Consider the following 19,930-nt stretch of genomic DNA (forward strand, 5'->3'; position numbering starts at 1 on the left):
CAAGTGCGGGCACACAAAACCACACGCACGCGTCCAAGTGATTTTCATATGCGCACACGGCTGCTTTCATCGAACTCATCTACATACACAGGATGTCTCATAGAGAGGCCGAGTTTCCAATATCCTAATTCCTGTTTCGCTCTTTCATGCCTCCTTCGTTCTCTCTCTCATTTCTAACAGTTTGATCTTTTAATCTCAAGAGCATTAGAAATTTTCTCGTCTCTTCTGTTCCCACAGTGGGATGGATAATATGTTAGATGTTTTATTGTGATTGGATTCAGAAAAAGTTACAAAGGGAAGCTGAAAGAAATAAACTAGTGTGTAGTTGCCAAATAAACTGGGGGAGACACAACAGAAATACATCTACAGTAGAGAAGCTAGTTGGCAAGGAAAGATGGAGAAACTCAATCAACAACATTCGTCTTAAATGCAGGCCAGTTTAAAGCTATATTTAAAAGATCGACAAGAGATGAACAGATTAGATACATGTGAGATGTACATTAGTTCCATAGAGCTGTTGTTAAGTTTTGCAAAGATCAACTTTGGGCGCCCTGGAAATTTATTTGGACTGTACTGGAAAAACAACTTGTGTGAAGCAGTTAGAGCTCTACCAGATGAATAAAGTAAGCTTAGTTTAGACATTTGCCAAGTATGGAAGGTTAGTTTTTGTGTGAGAAGACCATAACCAAGAACATTGTAGATGTTAGAAAATTTGTTGAAGGCCAGCCTAATTTAGCATTAGCAATATGTGACATTAAATGCAGATGAATATAAAAAAGGACCCCCTATCAACATGATCTCATTATTTGCTATATTCTTATTTTGTTGCTCAGACATTTCCATATGGCCAATATACGAGTTTAAAACTTGAAGTCAGCTTTACTCTTAATGAGCACCCATGATTCTCACACCTCCAGCATAGATACATGCCCATTCAAAAGTGTTGAATTAAAGTTATCCTGAGTTTCTCAGATTACTTTGTGCAACTTTGTAGGTCAAACACTTAACACTTACTCTATTCCAAACAGGGCATTTAGATTCACTTTCATTCAACTCTTGACAGAAAAGGGCAAAAAGAGCAGGGGGTGGATGGGTTTGGATGGGATTGTTCTTGAGGCAGAAGAGTTTTCCTCTTTTTTTTCCCAAAGGGGTGGGTTGGGGGGTGATTAGGCTCGTATTTCAGCGCTCATGGGGGTCGGGGTTGGACTCACTTTTTGGGATAAACTAAGATTCATAAATGCGCCAGTAGACATAAAACCGCGGAGCTCTGACTAACGCGGTGGCATCTGTCTGTGTATCTGGCATCGGATCCTCCCAAAAAACATCCATATCCACTTCCACACTCCCTGCGAGCACAGAGCTGCCGCTTCGCCGGTTCCTCGGCGACTTTTACCCCTAAGGAACTGCATGTCTGATCTTTAGACATGTTCAGATTAGCGGATTCACGGACTCTCCTGCTACTCGTAGCAACGCATTGCGTTTTGGTATCCCTTGTGAGATGTCAGCAAGAAGATGACCGTAAGTTGGAGTTTTTCATATTGAAATATAAAGTGCTCTGCTTAAAATGTACGTTGTTGCCATGGTGACAGGGGAAAAAGTTTGGAAAAGTGGATCAAGGAAAATGCAGTTCGGTATGCGCGTTTTACTTCTGGATTGAGGATGTCTTTGCGCACCGCAGAAAGCCAGGGTCTTGACCAGCCCTGTCTTATAACTTAACTAAAAAGCTGCCATTATAATCAAAGTGTATACATTATATTGCACTTGTAGTTTACTTCATTGATTACACCATTTGCATCCTCGCTTTGCGCATCGCTCAGTGTATAGCGTGCGCGTAAAAGGAATGACAGATGCTGACCCAGGTGCTGATGTTGCGCACCAGGTTAACGAACAAGTGCACTGTTGGCTAGAGGAATCTCGTACCTCGTAGGTGAAAAAAAACTTTTAGCAAAGTAAAAGTTAAAACCTAAATCAAATAGAAATACAACCAAATAATGTTTTACAAGTTATTCACTTTTATTATAGTAAATTATGGTAATACATGGCAAAACATACTATACTTTCACTATAGTTTGTTTTCTTAGGCTGGTTAGTCTGAGTGTCTAAGACGCAAGTTGACATATTTTTGTGATATCCCTAAAATTCCAGGCATAGAGAATAAGATCGTTATTTTAGCATTGTAATGACAGATAGACCATTCATTATTCCTCTGGTGACTGTATAAGTAAGTTCTGTTTCACTGATGATTTGTAGCAAGTGTTTCCACAAGGGTTCAAACAGTTTGCCATCAGTACACGTGCAAAGTGGAAACAATAACTGCTAAATTTGTTTAAGGTTTAGTTAAAAGGATTTAAAGGAGATTTGGCAACTAGGTTTTTGTAGGTGGATGGGGGGGGGGGTCTCTGGAATGTTGTTGAACGAATTGGTGCCACATAATCAGACTGGCAACCTCAAAGGGGCACAAGGATCTTGAAATGGTAAGGTGCAAGGTGTGAAGCATTTACAGCTTTACATAGAAGACTATGTAGTGATTTAAGACGGATAAGTGATGCTTTTCACATTGTGCTCAAAAAATGTCTGCTAAATAAATATCGAAAGCGCCTTAGGCCATCTCATATTTGGAAGTAAAGTAAATCTAGAGTTTAGAATAACACAGCTATAATTGCCCCATTCATGTACACTGAGCCTGGGAGTTAACATCAAATCGCACTTTCATATGAATGTTTGAAAAGCAAACACACCAAAGGGCTCTCAGTGTGTACGTGTTTGTTTGAGGGCCGTCCTTTCCGACCCACTAGGGTGTGCTTGCCCTAGTGGGATGTAAGACCATTAGATCCAGATGGAGCTGTAGAGAGAGGGGTGTGTTTGCATAAGGCACCAGGTTGTCAATGCAGCCCTGTCTGTGTTTGAGAAAGGCCCATTCATGGCTAGTGTTGTAGAATTGGGGTTCAGTTACACTCTGATTCCAGGAGCCCACATTTTTACACTAGGGTGTCAGATATGCACCCTGCAAATATTACTAGTCAGTGTTGCGGTGAATGCATAATGTAAATGTAACCGGAGACCAACCACCAGCAGGACATAAATCAGAATTCTGTCCATGCATGTAAATACAGTTTTACATATGGGAAATGAATTTGTTATTATTGTTTTGTGATATCATATGTGGCTGCTCTACTTGAGTTATTTCATAGGATACACACTGAAACACCACATTGCAGTGCAGGATTTTCAGAGTGCTCTAATTTAGATGTTGATATTTTACTATGTTGATTCATAAAGAGAGAGCTTTGTGAACGTAGGAGTTCATGTGTGCATGTGTGTGTGTCGCTCACCTGTCTCTTACCCCCAAACGTTTCTATTCTGATGCCCCCTTCTGGTGGCTACAGAAGAAGAGTTAGGCGGTTGCATCCAAGATGGCCAGCAGTACGCAGACCGTGCGGTATGGAAGCCAGAAGCGTGCCGCGTCTGTGTGTGCGACTCGGGGGCGGTGCTGTGTGATGAGGTTATCTGTGAGGACCAGAGCGACTGTGCCAATCCCATCATTCCACCTGGAGAGTGCTGTCCCATCTGCCTAGCCGAAACCGACGAGCCTATCGGTCTGCTTTCTGCTTATCATACCTGTCCTACAACCCTGATACTTACTGTCTGCTTTGAGTTCTGTAACTATAGAAACAGTGTCACATACCAGGAGTCTGCAACCTTTGGTCATGTGACAGTGTTTTGAACACAAAGCAAACATGTAAAAGGGCACAAAAGTAACACTTCTAAGTTTTATGTTGCTTAATTAAAAAGTCGATTTGTGTACTTCAAAGTGTGTCCACTTCATTAGACCCTTAATAGGAAGTTGTTTGGTGCAGGAAAACTATTTGTCCATGCCTCACTAAATCATGAGATCTTGGATAAAGGGAATTATTAAACTAAACTTTATAAAAAAATAGTCTTTAAATACCTCTCTTAGAAGAATACACTGTCATGTTTTGGGTAAAAGCATACGCATGATGTTACAGCTACTTTTAAGAAATTATTCTTATTGGTTTGGAGTCAAGATAATAATTTGGAGTGAGGTAGTTTTAAAACAAAAAATTTAAAGCATTTAAGGAGTGGACTCACTTTGACCCTTGACTGTTATGGGGCCTTCAACAAAAGCTGAAAAGTCCAATCATTTTGTTTCAGAAAATGAGAGGTCACGACACAGCTTCCTTCAAACAGCCCAATTAACAAAGAATTTAGAAGTGTTCTTTCAGCTTTCATGCATTTAATTGTTTTTATTTTTTTCATGTTAAATCAAACTTGACAGCTGTTCATTTTTACAAGTTTGTGTCTTGCTGCTGTACAGACACGCAGAATAACATGATGAACATACTTATTAAAGTTTTTTTCCCCGAACATTTGCTCTCGCTGTCATCAGTTCATTTTACTGATACAGAAAGAGTGATATTTTGTTTAATATTTGCTGAGCAGCATATAATAATGGCCTTTATTTTTCTTCTAATATTTAGCTCCAGCGTAATGCACTGTCTATCATGATTTAAACCGATCATGAGCTTGCAGCTTCCTGTTTTGTTTTTAACCATTTAACTGGCAGATTGGGAAGAGAATGATGCAGTTTTTGGACACTGCCTGGCAGGGCGCCCTTGAGTCAGTCTTATTAAATGCAGAAACAGAGAATGTGTCCAACTCAGTGTCATCCTTATTATTAGTTAGTATCAGGTGATGACGTCATTCAAATTAGTTTTTGGGAAAGCTCTTTGGTAATCTTGACCACTTTGTTAGTTATTTACAATGACCTTTATAAAGTTATTTTTTAATTGTACCACTGCTAGTTTTTGATGTTTTGATTATTTATTTTTTGCTTAAGTTTTTGTAATACATGCTAAAATGTAAGAACAATGTCTAATGCCAAACTTGATCTTCCTTTTACATCCTGACCTTCATCAACAGTGTCGATTAGTGCAAAGGTGAGACTTTTTGACTTCATATATTGTTTTAGAAATGCAAATGTTGCAAAGTTAAGAACAAATAAATAAATTATACTTTACTAGTCTAAGTCTTACATGACTTCTTTTTTATTTCCTCACAGGGACAGAAAGGAGAACCAGGCGATATTGCCGATGTAAGATATTTCCTTGAAAGTTTTTGCATTTAAAAATGTATCTTTGTAAAAGTTTTTTTACCTTATTTTTTTTATATGTTTTATTGTTTATTTTGTAGGTTGTAGGACCAAAAGGACCCGCTGGCCCAATGGTGAGATGAATTACAAAAACCTACTTTAATAATTATTTGCACAACTGCAACTCCTGCCACTAGAGGGCTCTGAAGAACGTTTACTTACCTGTTATCATTCCCTTTCTCTTTTACATAGAGATGTAAACGAGCTGCATCTTTAGTATAGAACTGTTTTGACAGTGTTTTTCTGATGATTTAGGGACCCCCAGGGGAGCAGGGATCACGTGGCGAAAGAGGATCTAAGGGTGACAAGGTGAGAAGCTCTCAGACTGCTTTGGTATAGTAATGTCAGACCAAATTGAAGGTTGGCTGGGTCCACCATGGGGGCAGTGAATGCACTGCAGCACGCTGTCATGTGAAAAGGCTTTAGCTAATCTCTTTACTCTGTGTAGCTTATGTGCTCAATTGTTTCTTTCCTTCCTCTTAGGGAAATGTTGGCCCCAGAGGAAGAGATGGTGAACCTGGTACACCTGGTAACCCTGGACCACCTGGGCCCCCAGGACCTAATGGCCCCCCTGGACTTGGAGGAGTATGTTTCGCCTTCCTTCATTTATTCTTCTTATTATTATTTATTTACTCTGTATAAAGCTATTTTTGTTTTGAAAACGGCCTTTCGAAGGTTATTATAAGTTTTTTTCTGTGTATGTGTACAGAACTTTGCTGCTCAGATGGCCACAGGTTTTGATGAGAAGGCCGGAAATGCTCAGATGGGTGTGATGCAGGGACCAATGGTGAGAACAAAAACAGTCCGCACACAGAAACATTTCCATATTTAAATATATGTAATACTTTATATCCCATATATATCATTTTTTAAATAAATCTAATCAATGTTTTAAACATTTAAGGCTATTTTGTACAGATGACTCGTGTTTAATCAAACATTTGTTATGTCTGCCCCCTGGTGGAATACTCGAAAATGACATGCATTTGATTAAGAGCAGCAATTCATCTGAAGTTTCAATCTATAGGATTAGTCCTGTATTCAAGATGCTGTTTACTAAATCATCCAACAGATGTACATCTGTTGGTTTGTATGACTATAAGATCAGTGCCAAGTAGTTTTCATTAAATAAATGATACTGTAATTTAAATTTTACAGAATCCAAAGTCTGAAACGCACATTTAAATCAGAGTTAAATACTTGTTTTTCATATGTATGCCCCCTGCTGTAACAGTAAGCATTTTTATATCATCAGTTTTTAAAAGTTACAAGATAAAAGTCTGTTGACGATTACAGAAACGTATAAAGCTAAAGATTAGAATAAAATACTTGAGTGTCAGTATATTTTACTCAAATACTAAAAATAAGTTAGGCAAACTATTTAACTACATGCAAGATTCCAAAAAGAACCCCAAACATAATCTATAACTGAGGAATATAAAACTTGTTTTGCTGTTTTAGGTGAAAAGTGTAGCAATTTAACTTTTATCTTTTTCTACAGGGTCCGATGGGCCCCCGTGGACCTCCTGGCCCCTCTGGAGCACCTGTAAGTAAACACAGAATTTTCCCAAAATGCAAGTGGGGTAAAATACAACATAGCATTGATTATTTTCAAATCAAAAGCGATAGAAGATATGAGTAATCTGTAAGCCCCCAATGATTCCATCTACTAACCCTCCACTGTTATCTGTTTTATTCCAGGGCCCACAGGGTTTCCAAGGCAACCCTGGAGAGACTGGTGAACCCGGACCTGGAGTGAGTGTCCCACAATTTGGTCAAAATGAATTTGCCAGTTTTAAGGATATGCCCACATATGTGACATTTACGTATATACCTACATACATACTCACACAGCCCACACATATGACACATGTATACCCACACAGACAGCTTTACAATCAATCATGATTGAAAGGATTAGCAAGAAAACTGTTTAATTGAATTAAACAATTGCTTTACTTTAGGGTGCCATTGGACCCCGTGGACCATCTGGGCCCCCAGGAAAATCTGGAAGTGATGTAAGTAGTTCAATGTCTACCTATATCAAAACTATTAGTTATTTTTAGTCACTACTTTCATTTTTATCACTGTTTTACTAACTGCACAATGTGTTCCTGCAATCTTTCCTTCCAGGGTGAAGCTGGTAAGCCTGGTAAGGGCGGTGAGCGTGGACCCCCAGGGCCTCAGGTACACATAATACAGACACTTTTTAGTTATGTATTTTCATACAGTGCCATACCATGCCTCACCAAAACAGCATCATCATTTATTAAATGTTGTAATTTATTTCTTTGACAGGGAGCTCGTGGATTCCCTGGAACCCCTGGCCTTCCTGGCATCAAGGGACACAGAGTGAGTTTCAGCTGAGACTGAAGTTTGTGATTCTCTTTTTGCTTTTGTACAAAATTATGAATAACAAAACTTTAATTATGTTTGTAGGGACACCCAGGTCTTGATGGAGCTAAAGGAGAAGGCGGAGCTGCTGGTGCTAAGGTACAGAAACATGATAACAGTCAAACTAAAGCCAACATTCCAAAGAACCAAACACTCTCCTCTGAATCCAAACACACAGTGTTTCATTGTATCTGGCAAAAAAAAGCATATGTAAATGTGGGCTGACAGGAAGGTATCAGCTCATAAAACACACTAGAGCTGCAGAATGTTAACATGCTAAATAATGTTATTTAGATAATTTGATAATGCTTAAACATTTTTTCAATATATTAAAAATGAAAATCATATATCCAACATAAATGTTTCACATTCTTTCTGGGAAAAGAAAACATCACTTTTTCTGTTTTGCCAGTTTTCCTGCTATCTATATCCACCTTAAAACTTTGACTATACAGTAGATAACTTTTAGAAGTAAAATCATACAGCTATTGGAAAACATATTTACAGTTATGCTCATTTATGGATTTACACTCCATTTTTGACTGGCTAATCTATGTAAATGAATCAGATTTTCAAATGTAGTTTTCATATAATTAATGGTACTTTTTTTTTTAACAACACATGTTTAGCGTCAACAGTAATAGTCCTTTTTTACAGATTTGTCTGCAGTAATGAAAATATATGCAAATCATATTAACATGTGCACCCAGAGTATCAAAAACACTGTTTCACAAAAAGCCCCAAATCTTGAGAACAGTTTGTAATGTGGCTTTGATCACAGTTTAATTGTCACATTTTTTGTAGATATGTGTATATCTCATCTGCAGGACAACATTAATCTCTACTCTCTCTCTTTCTCTCTCTCCATCCAGGGTGAATCAGGTACCGCTGGTGAGAATGGTTCTCCTGGACCAATGGTGAGGAACCAACGACATCAGTTCATGACCATATCACCTGTCTCATCTGTATCATAGAAATGCTAAATGTTTCCTCACCCTGGCAAAATCCACCTAATTCTGTATCTTTAATTTAACTTTTGTCCACCAGGGTCCACGTGGTCTGCCTGGCGAGAGAGGTCGTCCTGGAGCTTCTGGTGCTGCTGTAAGTGGATAGTCAGTGTAGTATACAATGTGCTACAGTTTTTAATGCAATTTTTATGTGCTGGCTAAAAATACATCAAGTTTTTAACAGTTGATGGTGGGTTCAAGCTATAATGCCTGTTCTTATGTCTGTCCACAGGGTGCCCGTGGTAATGATGGTCTGCCTGGTCCTGCTGGCCCACCTGTAAGTGCACTTCCTCAAAAAGTTGTCACATAGGCTATCAGAAGACCTTTTCTATAATTGAAGCCATATTATCTTTAAATACAGTAACTGTCCACGATGTACTAATCATCTCTCTCATTTGTTGACGTGTTTTGTTCTTAGGGCCCTGTTGGTCCTTCTGGTGCTCCAGGTTTCCCAGGATCCCCTGGTTCTAAGGTAAAATATCTGTCATCTCCAGAAGAAATTTTGAAATTTTCATGAGACACCAGGAAAGGCTCAGTGGACTGATGTTATCTTCACTCCTGCAGGGTGAAGCTGGTCCCACTGGTGCTCGCGGACCCGAGGGCCAACAAGGACAACGTGGAGAGGGTGGTACACCTGGATCACCTGGACCTTCTGGTGCTTCTGTAAGTAAAACTGTTAAGATAATGATGTAGATACAATTTCACATCATTTGGACAAATCTTTGCATCAACCACTTTTTGCACAAGAGAGGCATATTTTAGTGTATGTTGTTTATGCTTTTAATACAAGTAATAATACAATGTAATAAACAGGGATTTTTGTCACTTTCTACAGGGTAACCCTGGTACTGATGGTATTCCAGGAGCCAAAGGGTCTGCTGTGCGTATATCTTCCCACATCATTTCGTCAACATTATTATCATATATCTACTTGGGTTTTGATTGATTTATCAGCAACAGGTTTCATTGATACTTACAACTTGTTACCCTGTGACAGGGATCTGCTGGTATTGCTGGTGCCCCAGGTTTCCCAGGACCCCGTGGCCCACCAGGACCTCAGGGAGCCACTGGACCTCTTGGGCCCAAAGGACAATCTGTAAGTAATAATGTTCAGAATCAACTGAAATAAATATGCCATATGAACTGTAATTATATAAGTATTCTTGGATAGCATTTTAAAGTGAATTGTTTTCATATTTTCTAGGGAGATCCTGGCATCCAGGATTCAAAGGCGAGGCTGGACCCAAGGGAGAGCGTGTAAGTCCCAATATCTCAACATTGTTCTTATTACCAGCTGTGATATTATGACCAAGACGTTGTGAAATATCCAAGAAACTTAATCAAGCCTGTCCTTCATCCTTTTAACAAATAGGGAGTTGCTGGACCTCTAGGTCCTGCTGGGCCCTCAGGAGAGGAAGGCAAAAGGGGACCCAGAGGAGAGCCCGGTTCTGCTGGGCCTCTTGGACCTCCTGGAGAGAGAGTGAGTTTTACACGCCTGTGTTTCATTCTGTGCGGTGGCAGAATGATAACGCTCCTAAAATAGCTCCCTAATGAGTCCAACTCTTAATACTGTACATGTTATGCATTATTTTTATAGGGAGCTCCAGGTAACCGTGGATTCCCTGGTCAGGATGGTCTAGCTGGAGCAAAGGTTGGTGAAAGACATATGAAGAGTTTTAATAGATAAACAACACAGGCGACTTATTGTCCTTGTACTCAAATGTTCTTCACTGTGATAGGGTGCACCTGGTGACCGTGGTGTTCCTGGTTTGGGTGGACCCAAAGGAGGAACTGGAGATCCTGGTCGCACAGGCGAGCCTGGTCTTCCTGGAGCTAGAGTGAGTCATAATGTTGGAGTTATATTTTTATGATTTACACAAGGTCATTTGGAATTATGTCTTGACTGACTATTCACGACTCAAAAACTGAATGCCATTAAAACATTATATGATATACAGTACGTGATAAACGCATACAGTTTCAAATGATCATTTTCTATTTCTGTTGCGTTTAAGAACCTACTACTTCACTGTTGAAACTGTAAACATTTTGCTAGTTACAAAACCCATTAATTTAAGCAAGCAGAAGCATTCATATTCAATAATATTCTGTCCTGTCTTCTAAAAGGGTCTCACTGGCCGTCCTGGTGATGGTGGACCTCAAGGAAAAGTTGGACCAAGTGTGAGTATCTCTACATTTTCAATCATCCCTAACTGGTAAACCATTCGCACAGTCAATTTGTATGAATGCAAATGCTCCAGTTTTCATTATGGACGAGACTCTTAGACTCAACATAATTTGAAAACATTTCATTTGTTGTAGGGAGCCCCTGGTGAAGATGGACGACCTGGTCCCCCTGGTCCTATTGGAACTCGTGGTCAGCCTGGAGTGATGGGTTTCCCTGGCCCCAAGGGAGCCAATGTATGACCATCACAGTATTTCCTTACATCATTTATAACAGACGTTTCACATTCACAGTTTGTGTACGTCATGAAACATCATGAATTATATTTCTCTTCCATAGGGTGAACCTGGAAAACCTGGCGAGAAAGGTCTTCTTGGACGCACTGGTCTGAGAGTAAGTCATCAGCTCAGAATTGTCAATAATATGTATGTCCAGATACCTTGATCTTATGTTCGGTTTGCCAATTTAATCACACTAGATCCTTGAAAGTATATTTCACAGATCACAATTTTTAGCAAAATATAGCAAAACAACAAAACCAGTATACAAATGTATTTCTTCTTCTTCTTTCGTCATTAGGGTTTGCCTGGTAAGGATGGAGAGACTGGACCTTCTGGTCCTCCGGGTCCTCATGTGAGTATTACTGCACGGCATTACCCACAATGCTTTATGCCCTCAATTTCACCACCGGTTAGTATTATTTTCCCATCAGCCATTTGCTAAAATGTGCTTTCAATGTTATTATTAGGGTGCTGTTGGTGAGAGAGGAGAACAAGGTCAGCCTGGTCCTTCTGGCTTCCAGGTACATTTCTAAATTAAAATATTGTGTATGTTGAAATTGTGAAAGAAAAATTCTTTAGAAGTCATGATAATTGTCAATTCAAGGGATCATGTTTTAAATAAATATGTTGTTTTTGCACAGGGTCTGCCAGGTCCTTCTGGGCCCCCCGGAGAGTCTGGTAAACCAGGTGACCAGGTGAGAATTGCTTTAGATACTTTAGATCAGGGTACATCATGTGTGCTGTTCTGGTGTCATAAGTGACCGACATCATCCTTACTATGAGGTCATTTCTCTCATGCCTGCTCTGTAGGGTCTTCCTGGAGAGGCCGGAGCTGCTGGTATCACTGGACCAAGAGTAAGTTACTTTTTATAACCAACAAAACTCCCAAATTGCAAAATATGGAAATCCCAGTACGTTTTGTTTATTTTGCTTAAAACTTACTTTGACACTCTTGCTGTGCCTCTTTTAGGGTGAACGTGGTTTCCCTGGTGAGAGAGGAGGTGCTGGCCCTCAGGGTCTTCAGGGACCCAGGGGTCTTCCAGGAACAGCCGGAACTGATGGACCCAAGGTAATACACCACATTTGACTAAGACCAAGACTCTCCAGATTTTCTGCCTTTGAAATTATGTTAGCACATGAATTTTAAGTATTTTCATTTACGTTTCTAAATATTTCAAGATGCTTCAATATTCCAGACTTATGTACTCTAGTGTATTTGACCTGGCTGACACTTTGAGCCATCTCTTAACCCCTCACGTCTCTCTTTGATATCCATCAGGGTGCTATTGGACCTGCTGGAGCTTCCGGTTCTCAGGGTCCTCCCGGTCTGCAGGGAATGCCTGGTGAGAGAGGAGCTGTTGGAATCTCTGGAGCTAAAGGTGACAGAGTAAGTATCTTCAGTCATCTGTCCTCCATGTGACTACACCAACTCTCGGCCCGGTGCACTACTACCACTGTACACATCACTTAAATCCACTTGCATCAGCTGACTGGATGAATAATCGTGCATCTCTTTCTCTAGGGTGACAGCGGAGAGAAAGGACCTGAAGGTGCTTCTGGCAAAGATGGATCTAGAGTATGTTCTGTTATGTTCCCAACACACATATAGAAGACTTATGATCTAAAGTCAGGAAAGTGCTGGTTTTGTCTCTTACTTGTCATGTGATTATCTTTTTTTTAGGGCTTGACTGGTCCAATTGGTCCACCTGGTCCTGTTGGTCCCAATGGAGCAAAGGTGAGTGTCTAACCCTGCGTTCTGCCATCCATAGTAACATGGTAAAATGATCAATGCTTATGTTTTATTCTCTGTTCTTTTCTTCTCTTACAGGGTGAAACTGGTACCGTTGGCCCAATTGGCTCTCCTGGTGTCCGTGGTGCCCCTGTAAGCAACTATTAAATGTTATTTCATGTGATTGGTGTAATTATAATTAAACAGCAGGTTTACAGCTAGAGAGAATATACTATTTGGTTCTGGCATTTTTCAAAAGTAACAGCCATTTTGGTAGTCATCCCATTAATATTTATTTCTTTTCAGGGTGATCGTGGTGAGCTTGGTGCACCTGGACCTGCTGGATTTGCCGGACCTCCTGTAAGTAGAACCACAGCCACATAGAGTAAAGCTCAATTATCTCCGGAGATTAGTAATATGTTTATGAAGTAAATAAGGTCAGTCAAGCCTCATTAAGGGGAAAGATCACAATGACGCGCCACTACAACCAGTTGTGTATATTTGGAATGCAATGGTATTTTTCAATTGGATTCTAATACAATTTTATTAGTATAGAATATTCTTTGACATTATAATGGGATGTTCACCAAACGATGTCATCATTTACTCACCCTTGTGTGTTTTAAAACCTTCCTATCAAAACCTATTTATTCTGTGGAACACAAAAGAAGATTTTTTGAGAAAGTTCTCAGTGGTTTTGTGCCTTTACAACGATATCAAGGGTGCCAATGTTATTTGTGGACCTTGAAGACATCTTCTTTTGTGTCCTGCAGAAGAAAGTCATACAGGTTCAAATGACATGAGGGTTAATGAATGATGACTGAACTTAAATTTTTGGATGAACTATCCCTATAAATAAGGGATAATATATATATATCATTTTCTTTGTCATGTGGAAGATAAAATACTAAAATAGGGAGTTGGACCTTAACGTTGATTTACAGTAGGGGCAGAATCTGATTCCAACTCTTGCCTTCCTCCACAGGGTGCTGATGGCCAGCCTGGAATTAAGGGAGAGCAGGGTGAGTCAGGACAGAAAGGTGATGCTGGAGCATCCGGACCCCAGGGTCCATCAGGAGCACCCGGCCCATTGGTAAGTTCTCAAGACAAGTTTTGGTTTTGGACAAGTTGTGGTGCTCAAGATTTGTTTTTGCCATTTGATGTTTTTTAAATGGTCTTGCATAGTGCATAGACTCTTACTATTTGGCTCTTCAATGTATGTTTGCTTATTTTTAGGGCCCAACTGGTATTGCTGGACCCAAGGGAGCACGTGGAGCCCAAGGAGCCCCTGTGAGTTTCTTATAAAGTCAATTACTCATTAACGTATTTTGCAGTTGGTATGCTGTCCAATGTTTAATTTTATTTACTTAATTGGACATTGAAGATATTTGATAATATCGTTTGAGATTATGATATTCCAAACTGACTTTAACCAAAATGTTTTGCTGTGTTCTAGGGTGCCACTGGTTTCCCTGGTGCTGCAGGAAGAGTTGGTACACCTGGCCCCAATGTAAGCCTCATTAAATCTCTTTGTGCTTTCTCCATAGTTCTTGCAGATGTACAATCTATTCTCTATTTACACGTTTTTCCTCTCTTCTCAGGGTAACCCTGGTGCTGCTGGTCCAGCCGGTCCTGCTGGAAAGGATGGTCCTAAGGGCATTCGCGGTGATGCTGGTCCCCCTGGAAGAGCTGGAGATGCTGGACTACGTGGACCTTCTGGTTCTCCTGGAGAAAAGGGAATGCCTGGAGAGGATGGTCCTCCTGTAAGGCTCAGATTGATACCCATTTTCAATATTGCCATTTGTAGCCGCTGTATTCTGCAATCAAATTTGTATCTATCATATGTAGGGTGCTGATGGTCCTTCTGGTCCTTCCGGTCTCGCTGGTCAGCGTGGTATTGTTGGTCTGCCTGGTCAACGTGGTGAAAGAGGTTTTGCAGGACTCCCAGGCCCCTCTGTAAGTAAACAACCCCCAGTGGAAACATCCATACATGCCTGGTACATATCACAGCATTTACCATGACATGACTTCGTTGGTTTATAAGCTGCACTTATGCAATGCTGGTCAACCAGTTAAATATTGCCGGTCAACATCATTGCTATGCTGGTTCATAATGCAGACCAGCAAGAAACACCTAGGATATACTGTTTATAATCTGATATAGGATATAATCTGACATTAATGATTCACACAATACTGATCTGTACCACAGGGAGAGCCTGGCAAACAGGGAGCTCCTGGCAGTTCTGGTGACCGTGGACCTCCTGGTCCTGTTGGACCTCCTGGATTGAGTGGACCCGCTGGAGAGCCTGGACGTGAGGTAAAGAACGCATGCATGAATTACAACTGGACTATCTCAGATTTTTTTTGGTTTTAGAGAGTTCTACCTGGGAAAACACTGTCAATTATGTATCTCTTTAGGGTAATGCTGGATCTGATGGTCCACCTGGTAGAGATGGTGCTGCTGGTGTTAAGGTGAGTCAAAAAACACTCTTTTAAATTACGAAAGAGTTAAATTACTCTAAATATGTCATAAAAGTGATTTTAAAGAACCAGATCCAAATGGCTTATGTCATGTGTTTTGTTCTTTTCTAGGGTGAGCGTGGTAACACTGGCCCGCTTGGAGCTCCTGGAGCTCCTGGTGCCCCTGGTGCTCCTGGTTCCGTTGGCCCAGTTGGAAAGCAGGGTGACCGAGGAGAGAATGTGAGTACTAAACCTTTATGTCATGCAATTCAATAATCACCCACATAGGTATCATATCATAGACTATGCAAGGATTCTCCGGATGCAGTTTCAAGCAGACATACACAAAACACAAAAAAACAGTAACATGTACTCAATAACCAAACCGTTGACAGTCTGTCCTCTGATAGTCTGGTTATCTTCTTTTCAAGGTAAGTAAATATATCACTAAAAAAAGAGAGATCCTTATGAAGATTAAAAACATTAGCAATGTTCTCATATCAAGTGTTGTTGCAATATTTAATACTTCCCTTTTTTATTCTTTAGGGCCCACAAGGACCTGCTGGACCCACTGGATCTGCTGGAGCTAGAGGCATGGTTGTAAGTACACTTTATGAAGAGAGCAGAAAAAACATAAAGCTTGAAATGTAAACTGACATCAAAATGTATATATTTATTATTGTAAGAAGAAAATAGAGTACATCCACACGTAGAGTTGAGTTTTGAAACATAATTCATTTTACACTGCAAATCATTATATAGCAGTTAATTTCTGGTGACTTCGATGATACTCACATTATTTGAATGCTTCCTGTTAATTTCTCTGAATCAGGGACCACAAGGACCTCGTGGTGATAAGGGTGAGGCAGGAGAGGCTGGAGAGAGAGGACAGAAAGGACACAGGGGATTCACTGGTCTGCAGGGTCTTCCCGGACCTCCTGTGAGTTTTATATACTAAGCCTTAATAAAGATGATGTTGGTAAGAGATTGGAAATTTGTAAACACTTTATTTGTGTCTCTCATTAAAGGGTTCTCCCGGAGACCAGGGTGCTGCTGGACCTGCTGGACCATCTGGTGCTAAGGTAAGTGACTGATTTGTTTTACAGGTTTTCACATTAGTGAATTAGCAATTAATATACTCTTAAGATACTTTCTTTAATAATCAGATGGGTTATTAAAGTTCTGTAATTTCTTGTTTGTATAGGGACTTTCCGGACCTGTTGGACCTTCTGGTAAGGATGGTTCTAATGGTCAGCCTGGACCCATTGGACCACCTGGACCTCGTGGGCGTTCTGGAGAAACTGGCCCTGTTGTGAGTGCAGCCTACAGAATACATTTATTATACATTTTGTATATACTTTCAAAAGTATAAAAATATGTAGAAATAATGAAGGCCATGTTTCATTTTTTATTTATTTCCCTTTTTTCTCTAATCAGGGTCCACCTGGTAACACCGGACCCCCTGGCCCTCCTGGTCCCCCAGGCCCTGGCATTGACATGTCTGCCTTTGCTGGGTTGGCTCACACCGAGAAGGGACCCGATCCCCTGCGTTATATGCGTGCCGATGAGGCCTCCAGCTCTCTTAGACAGCATGATGTAGAAGTTGGTGCCACACTCAAGTCCATCAACAGCCAGATCGAGGACATCCGCACCCCCGATGGCTCCCGCAAGAACCCTACCCGTAGCTGCAGAGACCTGAAGCTGTGCCACCCCGAATGGAAGAGCGGTAAGAGAACATTTACACAATGCCAAAGTTAGACAGCACGTATTATTGTTTACAGTATGTTTACAGGCAGTTTAGTTTCTATAATATTTAGTTTCGCCATACTTGCATAACTATGGTTTTTGTCACTTGGTCCATAGGTGACTACTGGGTCGATCCTAACCTTGGCAGCAGTGCTGATGCCATCAAAGTGTACTGTAACATGGAGACTGGAGAGACCTGCTTGAAGCCCAGCACTCCCAAGATCCCACGCAAGAACTGGTGGACCAGCAAGAGCAAGACGCACAAGCACATTTGGTTCGGCGAGAGCATGAACGGCGGATTCCACGTGAGTAACGTTCGATATTGAAATTCAGTGATTTTGCTGATATCTATCTGAATTCTTCAAATGACATTGATTGTATATAAAAGCCTTTCTCATTTTCTGTTACAGTTTAGCTATGCTGAAAATGGCCAGACCAGCACCGCCAACATCCAGATGAACTTCCTGAGGCTGCTGTCTACTGAGGCCACTCAGACCATCACCTACCACTGCAAGAACAGCGTGGCTTACATGGACCAAGCCACAGGCAACCTGAAGAAGGCCCTTCTCCTGCAGGGATCCAACGACGTGGAGATCAAAGCAGAGGGTAACAGCCGCTTTACCTATGGCGTGCTGGAAGATGGCTGCAAGGTAAGAGTGTTCATCGAGTGTTCTAATTAGAAAACATATGTCGGGGAGACAGTGTTATTTACATTGACATTTCTGTCTTGTGTTATAGAAGCACACAGGTCAGTGGGCCAAGACTGTGATTGAGTACAAAACTCAGAAGACATCCAGGCTGCCCATCGTGGACATTGCTCCCATGGACATCGGAGGAGAGGATCAGGAGTTCGGAGTGGACATCGGTGCAGTCTGCTTCTTGTAAAGAAAACCAAACCTATGTGGATTATGAGATAAGACATGGAAAAATACCAATGATGAGCAATAATTGTGAGGATGCAATACACATTCCAAATCATGAAACATGGAAGAAAAGACAATTGAGTTTTTTTTCTCTAAAACGCAACCACGTTTAGCGCAATGGAATCCCTGCGCTAAACGGGATCGTCCCAAACAGTCCCTCCCTCTGAAATCCAGCCATGTTTCCCGCAAGCCCTCCTGATGGGAGCCAAGAGGGGGACGAAACAAGCGAGAGATTAAATGAAAGACAGAAACATGGCTTGATGTCATCACGTCCTGCAGGGGTGGGCAGGTGATGCTGTACAGCGTTATGGCTGGATACCACAGTAGTCCCTCCCACTAAAGAAGGCCACGCCCAGTTCCATTTCACCCCTCCCTCTGCTTCTTGACTGTGACTCAGAAGAAACATCACATTCTGCAAGATTTTGTGAAATGTTAAATCTGAGGAGGGAATAAGTTAATATTTACTGTGTATAATAACAAAAATCTCGATACGTACGGAAGCAGCCAGATCTATATATTTTCACAATTATATATGTTTGTGTGTAAGCATGTGCCTGTTCACACCAACATTATTTTGGGGGAAGTGCAGTACCATTTCATTTTTCTTTTTCTTTTTTTGGTCCTTTTTGTGTACCTGCTTCCCTTGGTTGCCCATAAAAGGAAGTTTTGATCCCTTGACATAAGAGCAAACAAAAAAATCAAATAAATTTGGAACCAATTTCTATTTTTGTTTATTTGCATGATCTTCATTCTTTAAAGAAAAGCTACCTCACACAGAAAAAACGTCAAAATCTGGATTTGAACAGAAGCAGCCTGGGCCACGAGAATGGTCAGGAAAACGCCCCGGCATGGCTCAGTCCAGAAGGTGCTATTAGTTTCCATCTTTCAGTCAGTATTCCCAAAATTCCCAGATCACCCCACTCCCTAGCTAGCCTCATTCAACACACACAGCCTGCTCGGAGGATGCGGAATCACACGGGATGATCAAAAGACAGAGGGACTCTTTTGGGAATGCCGGAAGTTTGCTCCCAAAGCATCTCCGTAGCGCTGAGCAGGATGCGTGTGTGTTGTGTGAGGGTGTGTATATTTTTGTTATATTAATAATATTATGATCATGATCTTTTTTGTTTGTTCTCTCTTTTTATTTCTGGTTTTGTTACGATTTTAATTAATGTAAATTGAAAATAAAGGAAAAACAAGGAATTATGAAGTCAGATTTTAATTGTGTTTTTAATACCTTTAAATGAGCAAAACTATATAGTTTGCTGTTTGTGTGTGTGTGTGTGTTTGCTTGCTTGTGAGTGTTAGTGTTTTGAATTTGCTAGAAGCTTTCAAGAATAGGTATCAGACAGAGGCTAAAAGAAAAAGGACAGAAAAAGCTTTAAACAAAAACAACAACAGGGAAGTAAACAGCCATTCAGAGCCAAGAGTCTTATAGAAAATTGACAAGATTGAAAACCATCCATCATCATTTATAAAATATTTGAAAAAGATTCATATTAAATAGGATCCAGCATGACTATAAAAGACTTTAAGCAAGGTTTATGGCTGTTCTTAAGGGAACACATTCTAAAACAAGTACCATACACACAAGTGTATAGAGGTCAGACCTTAAGGGATAGTTCACCCAATAATTATATTATCAGATTGTTACAAACCTGTACACATTTCTTTATTCTTCTGAACAAACATGATATTTGGAAGGATGTCAGATCTCATTTCCCATAAATACTATGGAATTCAATGGAGAATGAGATCTGACATTCTTCAAAAAACATCTTCCTGTGTGTTCAGCAGAACAAATACATTTATAAAGTTTTGGAACAATCTGAGGGTGTGTAAATGATGACAGAATTTTCATTGTTGGGTGAGTATCCCTTAAATACTTGGGTCATGTGAATAAAAAGACATTCCATCAAGCATCAATCTATATTTTCAATGGTAATGTAGGGTGAGTAGTACAGTGTAAAACCCCATTCACCGTTTTGCTCTTAACCAGAAGGGTCTACCTCATCCAGTTCAAAATATGAGA

At 40.5% G+C, this 19,930-nt stretch overlaps 1 protein-coding gene across 1 annotated transcript; it reads left to right on the forward strand.

The window, feature by feature from the left end:
- Positions 1 to 1,283: 1,283 nt before the first annotated feature.
- On the forward strand, positions 1,284 to 18,966 carry col2a1a (collagen, type II, alpha 1a). The gene is given in 54 exon segments (XM_056729871.1): positions 1,284 to 1,518; positions 4,942 to 4,958; positions 5,081 to 5,113; positions 5,212 to 5,244; positions 5,426 to 5,479; positions 5,654 to 5,755; positions 5,880 to 5,957; positions 6,672 to 6,716; positions 6,872 to 6,925; positions 7,135 to 7,188; positions 7,304 to 7,357; positions 7,469 to 7,522; positions 7,610 to 7,663; positions 8,437 to 8,481; positions 8,612 to 8,665; positions 8,804 to 8,848; positions 8,990 to 9,043; positions 9,136 to 9,234; positions 9,407 to 9,451; positions 9,569 to 9,667; positions 9,776 to 9,788; positions 9,791 to 9,828; positions 9,944 to 10,051; positions 10,169 to 10,222; positions 10,311 to 10,409; positions 10,699 to 10,752; positions 10,894 to 10,992; positions 11,096 to 11,149; positions 11,336 to 11,389; positions 11,505 to 11,558; positions 11,679 to 11,732; positions 11,848 to 11,892; positions 12,008 to 12,106; positions 12,317 to 12,424; positions 12,560 to 12,613; positions 12,719 to 12,772; positions 12,866 to 12,919; positions 13,073 to 13,126; positions 13,752 to 13,859; positions 14,003 to 14,056; positions 14,223 to 14,276; positions 14,368 to 14,529; positions 14,615 to 14,722; positions 14,979 to 15,086; positions 15,188 to 15,241; positions 15,362 to 15,469; positions 15,776 to 15,829; positions 16,062 to 16,169; positions 16,258 to 16,311; positions 16,434 to 16,541; positions 16,667 to 16,955; positions 17,093 to 17,280; positions 17,386 to 17,625; positions 17,714 to 18,966. Coding segments are annotated over 54 exon segments (4,260 nt in total). The 5' UTR covers positions 1,284 to 1,424; the 3' UTR covers positions 17,861 to 18,966.
- Positions 18,967 to 19,930: the final 964 nt, after the last annotated feature.

Source organism: Triplophysa dalaica, chromosome 18 (assembly GCF_015846415.1).
Source record: "Triplophysa dalaica isolate WHDGS20190420 chromosome 18, ASM1584641v1, whole genome shotgun sequence".
NCBI classification, from domain to species: domain Eukaryota; kingdom Metazoa; phylum Chordata; class Actinopteri; order Cypriniformes; family Nemacheilidae; genus Triplophysa; species Triplophysa dalaica.